General features: G+C 35.5%; 2 protein-coding genes across 4 annotated transcripts; both read right to left on the reverse strand.

Annotated features, from left to right (window-relative positions):
• Positions 1 to 472: 472 nt before the first annotated feature.
• On the reverse strand, positions 473 to 1,970 carry LOC129749097 (putative odorant receptor 85d). The gene is made up of 5 exons (XM_055743956.1): positions 1,661 to 1,970; positions 1,390 to 1,600; positions 986 to 1,334; positions 829 to 927; positions 473 to 767 (listed from the first exon to the last, which is right to left on the reverse strand). Exons 1-5 carry the CDS (start codon positions 1,968 to 1,970, stop codon positions 561 to 563), a joined length of 1,176 nt encoding a protein of 391 aa, XP_055599931.1. The 3' UTR covers positions 473 to 560.
• Positions 1,971 to 4,934: 2,964 nt separating this feature from the next.
• On the reverse strand, positions 4,935 to 10,085 carry LOC129747263 (uncharacterized). Of its 3 annotated transcripts, XR_008737476.1 has the most exons (3): positions 9,963 to 10,077; positions 9,781 to 9,846; positions 4,935 to 5,522 (listed from the first exon to the last, which is right to left on the reverse strand). XR_008737476.1 is itself a non-coding variant. In XM_055741375.1 (2 exons), the coding sequence occupies exons 1-2, from the start codon at positions 9,345 to 9,347 to the stop codon at positions 5,461 to 5,463; spliced, it is 927 nt and encodes a 308-aa protein (XP_055597350.1). In that variant the 5' UTR covers positions 9,348 to 9,762; the 3' UTR covers positions 4,935 to 5,460. The 3 variants fall into 3 exon arrangements, 1 of the variants encoding a protein (XP_055597350.1); XR_008737475.1 differs by lacking the exon at positions 9,781 to 9,846 and having other exon boundaries at positions 9,963 to 10,085; XM_055741375.1 differs by lacking the exons at positions 9,781 to 9,846; positions 9,963 to 10,077 and adding an exon at positions 8,483 to 9,762.
• Between the last annotated feature and the right edge of the window lie 688 nt (positions 10,086 to 10,773).

The following is a 10,773-nucleotide window of genomic DNA, read 5'->3' on the forward strand; positions in this document are numbered from 1 at the left end:
ATAAAAATCAAAGAAAAATTCATAGCTAAAACGAGAGTCTCAGAATATGCAACGATAAGAGATATATTTGACAATTGATTTTTATAAGTTAGGTTAGGTATGTAGGTTAAGGAAAATTATAAGCAAAAGCGGAAGCCAAGCTTCAAAACTATCATTTAAATACTTTTATGTTGAAAACAAAAATTAATATTACATAAAAACATCGAAGCTGAAATGTTACGACAACACATCTCTTAAAATGTAAAACAAATCCTTGTATTAAAATAACATAAATAAAGAAGATTTTAAGTAAGTAAGTAAGAAGAAAGTATGGGTTTACATGCAAAAAACGGTTGATTCACAGTTTTTGCAAAATTTTATGGCCGGGGTATATAATAACATACGAATGAAAATGGTAAAATGAAGTTTAATAGTGATTTTTCAATCCCTGACAATTTCATGACAATCGGATCAAAACTCGAATTTTGCGAATCAATTTTGTGTGTGGCAATTTCATCGTGGACACCCTTTACCTCATACTCAAACACTTTTGAAGAAATAGTTTCTAGTTACATAGTCAATTACAGCGAATCTTTCAGGACGATGAAAATCGAATAAGATGACTTGACCATCACAGCAAATCGCTCGATACTAATGAAATAGAATCCAGCTGCGGTAAAGCCCACCTTTTTCTGAGCACGCTGAAGCATCCGCATCAGGCTCTTCTGTATGTCTAGTGAAGCTTCATACCAAGGATAGTTGTAGACTGCCCTGGTAACCTCGTTGCTCTTTAAAGAGAAAGCACAATGAATTGTTGAACTGCTTTCTAGGTAAAGTATAAAATCTTACATCTTCAGACAGTTGATCTCCAAGGATAGACATTCCATAAGTTTCACAGGTTAGAACCAAAAACAACATCGCTACGTTGAAGATGTTTGCATCGAAGCTCTGGAACCAATTATTGAACTTGAGAATGAATTACATTAAAAAAACTTCAAACTCCTACATTAACGAAATAAACGGCCATTGAGCACCAGATCAACGAACAACAGATAACTTGACAAAGCACCGACAGCGATATGATATCTTCCAAGATGCTCATACAACGAAGCGCATCAATATGAAGTTGCACGATGTCTCCAAGTTCGTGCTGTCGCGCTTCCGGATCAAAACATTGAAGTTGTTCGATCCGCATCGAAACTATTTTGAACATATTGGAACAACATTTCGCCGAGCAGTACATAACCGTATCCGCCAGAATCATAGCGTAACCGGAGACGAAATAGGCAAACATGGCGCATGGAGCGTAAATCCAGTAGTGTGAGAAGTTCCTGTGGATGTCGAGCCAGTAGAACCTGAAAAATATATTCAAATAATATCTAAGGGTATTTTTTAAGCTACACCTCATACTCCTGTTCCATGAATATTATGTATTCATTAGTATTATTGATATTTGGAGGTTGATTGAAGTGAATCCACACCGAAGTAGTTGCTGGGAACACGATAAAAAGTAAAACAACTCCCATCACGTACAGGTAGTAGAACTTAGAAAAGAAGTCACAGTTTTTGTTCACTTTTGACACAAGCAATGTCGCTTCCTTGCATGAAGAGCTTGCCTTCGCTGAAAAACGGTAACTTTACCTTAACGGTCCAAAGCTTCAAAAATCAAACAAAAACTCACTTTTTCGATACCACCTGTTCCCAATGGTCAGCAAAGTTTCAAACTCCCTTAAATATCCGGAAAACAGTACCAACTTAAGAACGATATTCGCCTCGAAAATGAGCTCCGAAATTCCCCGGATCATCCGGATTTCATCCTGATAGCCCAGGAAAATTTTCGGGATAAGCGTCACCACCGTCATCCAGCTCATACAGAAAACAAATTTCAAAAATTGCCACCAGCTCTGCCCATAGCGTAGTCCGATGCATTCGAGCAGCCACAGCACGAACGGCATCACCGAAAGGTCATCCTGCAGGTCGAAAAAGCCCATCCTCGAGTCAAGTGGGTCAACTTGGAAAGTTGTCAGCTGTCTGTCTAGGCTAGAACCGGATGACATTGATGTATATATCGTCAATTGGAAAAAAATCTACTCTCTATGATGAGGCGCTTTTTAATTCTGCTCAAACGTTTATCTAAATTGAAAAAAAAATCAATCGTCATCGTGAAGTTGTTGATTATGTTTTAACTTATGGATAACAACCTAAATTCTATTGATTGCAACCCGTTTATTTCAACTGTTGAACAACACTGTAGACAGTTATTTTAAAATAATTTTTATCTTATTTATAGCTTCAAATATTGATTCAGGTTTCCTTAGAACCATTTAGTTGCAATACATACATGTTAGAGTAATAAGCAAAATAAGAACTCAATGTAAAATGTAAGTTTATGAAATTTTCACTGAAACTAGCTAGAGACTAGTTATAAGATACAAGAGGTATCGACTACATTTTATGATGCTGTTATTGCTCGGCAAGGTAGTCAGTATGTGTTCAAAATCTATGTTCTGAGTGGTCCGACGCTTCGATACTTTTTAGCATAATCGTCAGGGAATTCTTAAATTATTTTATCATATATTATTTTAACAAAAAGTATATAATTTAGAAAACCCTACATAGCGTCGATGTGGTCTAGCATATAGGTGGACGCGAGTCTGGTTTTGGTATGCTAGGCGTACTGGGTTCGATTTCCGGTATCGGATCGGCAAGAAAACTTTTGGGTTCGAATCACATAAGTGGCCGACAGGTAAGGTATGTTTCCTCTGATAATTGACTATATAATAATAATGTTCAATCAGCTGCCATAAGGGTGCTCAATCGGTATAGCGCACGACATACTTCCAAATAAACGAATTTCAAATCGAAATCGATCAGCTGCCAGCTGGTCAGGTATATACACGGATGCCGGAATACCTGTAAGTAAACTAGTCTGCCTGATTGAACAGTTCTTCCAAAATATACCTACATCAACACACGCGCCAATAACTTTTCAGGATCAACTCAAATATTTTTCCAGTCTTCGACAAAGTTGTCGGGCATGAAATTTTCTATAAAGTCATTGAACTGGGTGATTGTCATAAAATATGTAGTCAGAAAAATCCATGGTCATAGAACATAAGGTCGAAAACCCCCATTGGAAATCTAATGCAAATTGACTTAAAATTTAAAATCGTTCTAATTTCAAAAAAGCCCGATGAAACATTTCCAAATTTTCATGATGGGTGCCTGAATACTATACCTTTCGAATTTCGAGTGCCGTTTTGGTGGTCATTTTTTTTAATAACGTATTTTGGCACACCGTGACGCAATACTTCACTTCATAGCATTTCATACGAAGCCATGAGGTGTACGTGTTGCATTGGAGATTTGTCCAACTTAATAATCTAAAGAATATATAAACATATACTTAGACAGAAACTGCGGTGAACCCGTGCACCCATGGTGGATAACCAACATACATAAAAATTTACATGAAAAAATCTGTATACATTCGATTCCACAGGATGTAATATTTGTGTTCTTTGGAGTGTCGCCGAAATGAAGCGTTGTATTCTAAGTTCGGTGACTCAACTCTCAATTTTTTGCATGCTCTGTCGTTTTTTGAGAGGATGCGCTTACTGGGATGGGGTCCCCAACAGTTCAGCGAGGAATCAAAACTAAAATCCTTGATGATTTTACTCTTAGGTATATGGTCAAGAACTATCCGTAGTAATTACGAGAAGCTAGCAAAAGACATCTCTTTTCGAAAAGCCATACATTCAAAATGACAGCTCAATTCAATTGAAAGATCGTGGTTACTGAATATATTTATACTTTCGAAGCTCTGTTATGCATACAGCATATTAAAAATGGATAACAAATTTATAGCTGAAATCAGAAAAGCAGTTGGACGATATATCTGGACACCCGAATAAATTTTCACAAAGGAGGAATAAAATAAGTTGATGTAGAATCGAAAGCCAACGCATTGTTTATAAAAGGTGCAATCTATGCAGGAAAACATAGTGATGCTCAAGATACAGTACTAATCAACATCTCCAGGAAAAAAATGTCAAAGTCGAAACACTCACGAATGACTAGAAAAAGATCTGTACATAAAACAAAGCTTCTTCCTGACAACTGTGAGTTCACTGTACTGTTATTTTGTTGATGAACTGAAAACAGTGCCAAAAATAAAGAAGCATATTTGGACCAATATAAGCTACAGTTTTATCCCTAGTGAAGCCAAGTCACAGTTGCTTCTACTGTACAACGATCTAGTAGTTACAAAGGTTGCCGAAATCACAGAAAAATCTGTAATTTCACAGAATTTTGAGCAAATTTTCATCACAGAATCTGTGTCACAGAACACAGAATTTTGAAATAATCACAGCTTTCACAAAAGTTTTGAATTTTGAATAGATTTTTAAAATTATATATTTTTTAGCGATATAAAATTAAGATTTCTTACATAGAATTAGAAAAGTATGATACATTTGTTAATGATATTTTTCCCAACTGTAACGTTAAAAAGACCCAATTTATCATGAATTTTCAATGAAATTAAAGGACACAGCATCACAGAAAATCATCACAGAATTTTTGGGTAAAATCACAGAAAGTCTGATTTTTTTTCTCAAAAACACAGAATTTTTTTTGGCAATCTGGCCAATAACCTCTGTGATTGCTGCCAAGAAATTGAATCGAATACACATCTGATAAAACATTGTACAAAGTCCATCGAAGTATGGAGTTGGATGAAATACGTTTTACAGCATCGCCTAAAAACTTTAACGACCGATCCCGAAAACATATTACTTAGCAAAATCAATGAGGAAAACAAGCAACAGAAAGCCGGCCTTTGGTTATTTAAAATAAGACTGTTTTCGGATAAAGGTCACAAGACTTAAAATTGTTACTTACTCTCAGTAGGGCCCAGGAACAAATAGGCCGAGAAAATCACTTTTATTTCCCAAGTAAACTTCCTAGGTACAAATCGTGAAAACTGCAAAACACGAACCTACTTCGCAAAAACCATTGTTTTGTTTTAGAGAGCTAAACGGTTATACGCAAAAACTTTGGAACTGAAAATTGGGTTCCTAACAATTCTCACCCTTTCAAGATTATGAATATTAATAACTACTGGATTTACAATTAAAAACAACTAATGCAAGAAAAACTTCCATCTAAAAGAATTGATCCAAAAAAATTTAAAATTAGAAATATATATAATCACTTTGTTTCAGCAACTTCCTTCTTCTCAAGGATTTTCTTATCACCGACGATTCCAAAGGTTCTTCAAAATTCAACATTCGTCCAGGATGCATCTCATTTCTGGCGGGAGGGGGTTGACTTGGAGATGAAGGAAACCCTCGGAACTCCTCTTCTTCTTCTGATTCCTCACGACGCCTCTTGGATCCATTGATTCCAGGCGCCCTCGAATTCCCCTCTCTCGACTCCTCGGTTGCATTCCTAAACTGAAACGCCACATTGCGCCTAGGTTCAGTTCTCGCTACTCTGATCTGCCCCCTGTGGGCCGAGACCACATGCGCCCCTAAGGCTATCTGAAAAACATTACGAGATATTTTTTTAACAAAGGTTGCATTTAACCATCTCTCAATATCTTTGGTGTTATGGTTTTTATAGAGAACCTTGTCTCCCCTTTGCAAACTGGCTAAAGGATCTAACTTCTCCAATTCGTATTCTGAAGGACCCTGTTGGATATTTTCATCAGATAATGCTCTAACCACTTTATTTGGTTCTTGACCAATTAATTGATTTTTATAGCTACTCTTAGGGTTCACTAAATCCAACAACGTTTTTGGTTTGTATCTGAATACCCTCTCTGTGGGAAAGTCTTCCCCCTTTGACAGGCAGCTATTTCTATAATTGAAAAGAAAATAATCCAACCGATCTTGCAATTCCATTGATCTCATATCCGGATCCAATAAAAATTTTTTTAAAACTTCCTTTGCAACTCTTACAAGCCTTTCAGCTTGCCCGTTACTCTGGGGATGATACGGAGGACTTTTGTAAACTTGGATTCCATGTTTTTCCATAAACAACACAAACTGCTGAGAATTATAAGGAGGTCCATTGTCGGAAACTATGACGTCAGGCAGACCAAATCTTGCAAAAAATTCTTTGAATTTTCTCAAAACTTTTGTGGCGTCCGACCCAAAACTCATTAAATATATTTCTAACCATTTTGAATGACTATCAATAATTAACAAGAAATTTTGTCTTTCTAAATAGAAAAAATCCGTATGGATTCTGCTGAAAGGCCTAGCCGTAGGAATCCATTCATAAGTGGTATTTGTTCCATGTACTATCACCGTTTTTGAACAAGTTTCACAATTTCGAGCAAAATTCTCTATATCGGAATTTATACCAGTCCAAAATACATGCTTTCTAGCAAGCTGCTTCATCTTTATCACTCCCACATGGTTGGAATGCAACAACTTGAGCACCCTTCTTTTTAAAATTTCTGGTATAAATACCCTTCCTTGAAAAAGTAAACATCCATCTACACATTCTAAATCTCTAATTTGAGAGTAAACATTCCTCAAATCCTTGTCAACGTTATCTGGCCAACCATTTCTCAAATAAGATAATATCTTCTGCAAATAATTATCTGATCTAGTTTCAGAAGCCACTTGTAAAAAATCAATCGGAAATTCATTAGAAAAATTCAAACTCTTTATGAACTGATGTTCATCAACTTTCTTCGGAACCTCATCATTCAAAGGGAATCTCGAACAAAAATCCGCGTTTCCCATTTTGTTCGACGGTCTGTAAACCATGTCAAAATCGTAAATTGAAAGCTCCATCACAAATCTTTGCAATCTGGTTACAAAAATCGAATTTTTTCCATTTTTTCCTAGAATTCCCAATAAAGGCTTGTGATCCGTGTATATTACAAATTTTTTTCCAAATAAAAACTTATGAAACTTTTTTACCGTTGACACTATGGCCATTGCCTCTAAATGTAAAATTGGATAAGTTTTTTGTGCCGAATTCAGAGAAAAAGATGTAAACCAAATCGGCTTTTCAACACCATCAATAATATGTGAGATAACCCCACCAAGTCCATAAGAACAAGCATCCGCCGATACTACTATTGGTAATTTTGGATCATAAAATGTCAAAATATTAGCGTTTAGTAATTGAATTTTACAATTAGTAAAAGCCTTGTCACATTCATCATCCCAAACATAACGAACATCTTTTTTCAACAGATTATACAATGGATTCAAAAGCATCGAAAGATTAGCCAGAAATTTGCCATAATAATTCAAAAGACCCAAGAAAGCTTTTAGCTCAGACACATTTTTCGGAACTTTGGCTTCTTTTATTGTAGTAACTTTTTCAGGATTAGGTTTTAACCCATGTTCACTAATAATATGACCTAAATATGCCAACTCCTTCACAAAAAATTTACACTTTTTTAAATTTATTTTTATGTTAGCTTTCGATAATCTTTCCAACACCAAAAATAGCTTCTTACGGCAAATTGCTACGTCCTTTCCCGCTATCAACACATCGTCTAAATAACAAAATACAAAATCAATCCCTTGAAGAACAGTCTCCATGATATTTTGAAAAATACTCGCACTTGATGACGCTCCTTGCGGAAGTCGATTATAGCTGAAAAGTCCTTTTATTGTGTTTATTACGACGAATTTTCGCGATTTATTAGATAAATTCAACTGAGTATAAGCCATTGCCAGATCCAGGGAGCAAAATACTTTGCTACCAGCTAAAGATGCAAATAAATCTTGAGCGGTAGGTAATGGATAAGTGTTTGGAATAAGAACTTTGTTGATAGATACTTTACAATCTATCACGAGCCTTATGCTGTCATCCTTTTTCATCACTACCACCACAGGAGAAGCCCACAAACTAGTTTTAATAGGCGTGATGATGCCATCCTTTTCTAATATGTTCAAATGTTCCACTACCTTGTCCCTCAGACGATAAGGAACATCATAAGCTTTTCGAAAAATTGGCTTGTTTTCTCTTAGCATCAAATCCGCCTCAAAACCTTGAATGGGTTTTGCAAAATCCTTGTCAAAAAGATTTGGATATTTTTGCTTCAATTCCAAAATAAATTGTTCTTCCTTCGATTCAGCAATAATGTTCTTAACAGAATAAACTTCCGAAAATTTTTTCCTCCAACTTTTACAGAAAACGTCCAACCAATTTCTTCCTATTAAAGGAATAAACTGATGATCATCATCCAAAATAATTAAATCCATATTAGCTGATTTACCGTTTAAAGAAACTTTCACAAAAATTTTCCCAAAAATGCGTAATGTGGAACCATTTACCACCATTAACTTACGATTGCTTTTTTCAACTAAAAATTTTTCAAAATTTAAAAAATAATCCGCTCTGCTTATAACCGAAACAGCTGAACCACTGTCTACCTCCATTTTTAAAATCTTGCCTCCCACTGTCACATTAAGGAGACAAGGCTCACTTATACTGTTAATAGACTTAATCATCATACAAGTATAATCACCTGACTCTTCACTGCTGCTGTAATCCACTCTCAACCGCTTAAAATAATCGTGCACATCCTTCTGTCCCTCCTTAGGCTTTACGTCGACAAAATTTACTTTGTTTCTCTGATCCTTCTTGCGCTCAAAGCATGATTTCCAAACATGGCCTAGCTCTCCACAATAATTGCACTTAAAATTCGCGTATCTTCCTCTACCATTTGCATTACCACGGGATCTTGATCTATTCCATCTCATGTTCTCCCTACTGCGCGATCTGTCTCTTTGAGGCATACGTCTATCAAATGTTCTAGCATCAAATCTACTGAACCGATCTCCCAGTCTGTATTTAACAGAGTTTATGTTCTCAACATCAATGAATTTTTCATGATCAAAAATCCTTTCTGAATTTTTGATCATCCGCTCTGCCGTTTTCAAAGTTAGATTTTCTTCATTGAATAAACGCTTTTTTAATTCCTTATCCTGGATTCCGATAACAAGTTGATTCCTTATGGCTCGATCGCGATAACCATCGAACTCGCAAGCCTCAGCCAACAGTCTAACTGCTAATATAAAATTTTCATTCGATTCTGACGGACCCTGCTTCCGGTTCCTAAATCGAACATAAGCCTGAAGTTCCGAATCTTTCTTGTCATATCTGTCCTTAAGTTTCTTTGTAATTTCCTCATAAGACAAAGTTTTGAGATCGACCGCCGGAAACAGAAGTTTGATTTCGTCAAACACTACCATTCCACAAAACCCTAAGAAAATGTCCTTCTTTTTTTCCTCTCCAATATTATTGGAAGAAAAGAAATATTCCAACCTTTCAACGTAGTTGGAAAACGACGTTCCCGGAACAAATGGGTCAATAGTGCCAAACATCGACATGACTATCAAAGCTATCAAATATAAATAAATATAAAAAAAAAACAATCAGTAAAACACTGAGATCCTCAAAATTCGATAAAAGAAAAAAAAAACCAATTGAACTCACCCTGCTAAACAATTGATGGCAAATTTAAACTGTTGCCCACCACTGAATCAAACAAATTCCTCGCCAACCAAAAACAACAAAGAAACCGCCAAACACGGCGTCCACAATGGCGAATCACGACGCCCGCGATGGCGCTTAACGACGCCTGCAACTACACCTAGCAAAAACTCTGCTCCAGCAAAAAAAAAATCCTCAAGTAGCGTCACCAACACCGGCTACTATGAAATTGTAAAGAAAGTTTCCAACTAAATCTTCCAACAAATTTGAATATACAAAATTTTGAGCAAACTCACCAAAAATTTTCACAAAATCATAAATACTGCTTACAACAAGCCAAAATAAACAGCTCCAGCGAAAATATACTCCTGACTGGTCAAAAACAAACAATGTTTCCTACGAAAGAAAACAACACTATGTTATCACAGTTTTTAAACACTTTTATCCTCGTCGCCACTTTAAAATAAGACTGTTTTCGGATAAAGGTCACAAGACTTAAAATTGTTACTTACTCTCAGTAGGGCCCAGGAACAAATAGACCGAGAAAATCACTTTTATTTCCCAAGTAAACTTCCTAGGTACAAATCGTGAAAACTGCAAAACACGAACCTACTTCGCAAAAACCATTGTTTTGTTTTAGAAAGCTAAACGGTTATACGCAAAAACTTTGGAACTGAAAATTGGGTTCCTAACAGGTTAGTGGCAAAAGTAACATCTTTTTAACTGAAGAATAACAAAAATCCCGATTTGTATGTTTTACAAAAAAGAAGTAAGGGATAGTAGATGGAATAATAGGAATGCATTTACAAAAACATTTTGGAACTTGGTTAAATTTAAGATAGTTAGTGGTAATATGAGTTAGTAATAAATTAATGCAATAAAGATAATATAAAAAAAATTTTTGTTTGCTTTTTGTATATGCCTTGTGTCTATTTTATCCTCTATTTTTCCCATTTTTACATGTATTTATACACTGTGAAATTGAGCAAAGTAACAGTATGTGATCTAAATCCTCCTTTGCGGTTAAAAAAATGACAACTAGCCAGTTAGGGTCGTATAGAACCGGATTACTATTTATCTTGACTGTATCTTCAAAACTACTAAACCGGTTTTCAGAAATTATACAAACCATTTTGGAATCGTCTAAGTGTTTACTATCTATTTATGAAGAGAAAAAATTGTTATAATTTTGTCGATGTCTGAAAATTGACCCTAAAAACAAAATGGCCAAAAAGAGATGTAGTTTTTGATCCAAGATCGTGACCATCCCGATTTGAATAATGAAATTTCGCTATGTCAGTTAAATTTTGGCTGATTTAAAAA

This window comes from Uranotaenia lowii, chromosome 2, assembly GCF_029784155.1.
Source record: "Uranotaenia lowii strain MFRU-FL chromosome 2, ASM2978415v1, whole genome shotgun sequence".
NCBI classification, from domain to species: Eukaryota; Metazoa; Arthropoda; class Insecta; order Diptera; family Culicidae; genus Uranotaenia; species Uranotaenia lowii.

Excerpts from the sequence above, each read along its gene's own strand:
- LOC129749097 (XM_055743956.1), bottom strand. The coding sequence starts at position 1,970 with ATGGGCTTTTTCGACCTGCAGGATGACCTTTCGGTGATGCCGTTCGTG. Across the intron at positions 1,601-1,660 it reads GAACAGGTGGTATCGAAAAA|CGAAGGCAAGCTCTTCATGC; the intron begins GTGAGTTTTTGT and ends ACCGTTTTTCAG. Across the intron at positions 1,335-1,389 it reads ATAATATTCATGGAACAGGA|GTTCTACTGGCTCGACATCC; the intron begins GTATGAGGTGTA and ends TATATTTTTCAG.
- LOC129747263 (XM_055741375.1), bottom strand. The coding sequence starts at position 9,347 with ATGTCGATGTTTGGCACTATTGACCCATTTGTTCCGGGAACGTCGTTT. Across the intron at positions 5,523-8,482 it reads CAGCAGCAGTGAAGAGTCAG|ATAGCCTTAGGGGCGCATGT; the intron begins GTGATTATACTT and ends AATGTTTTTCAG.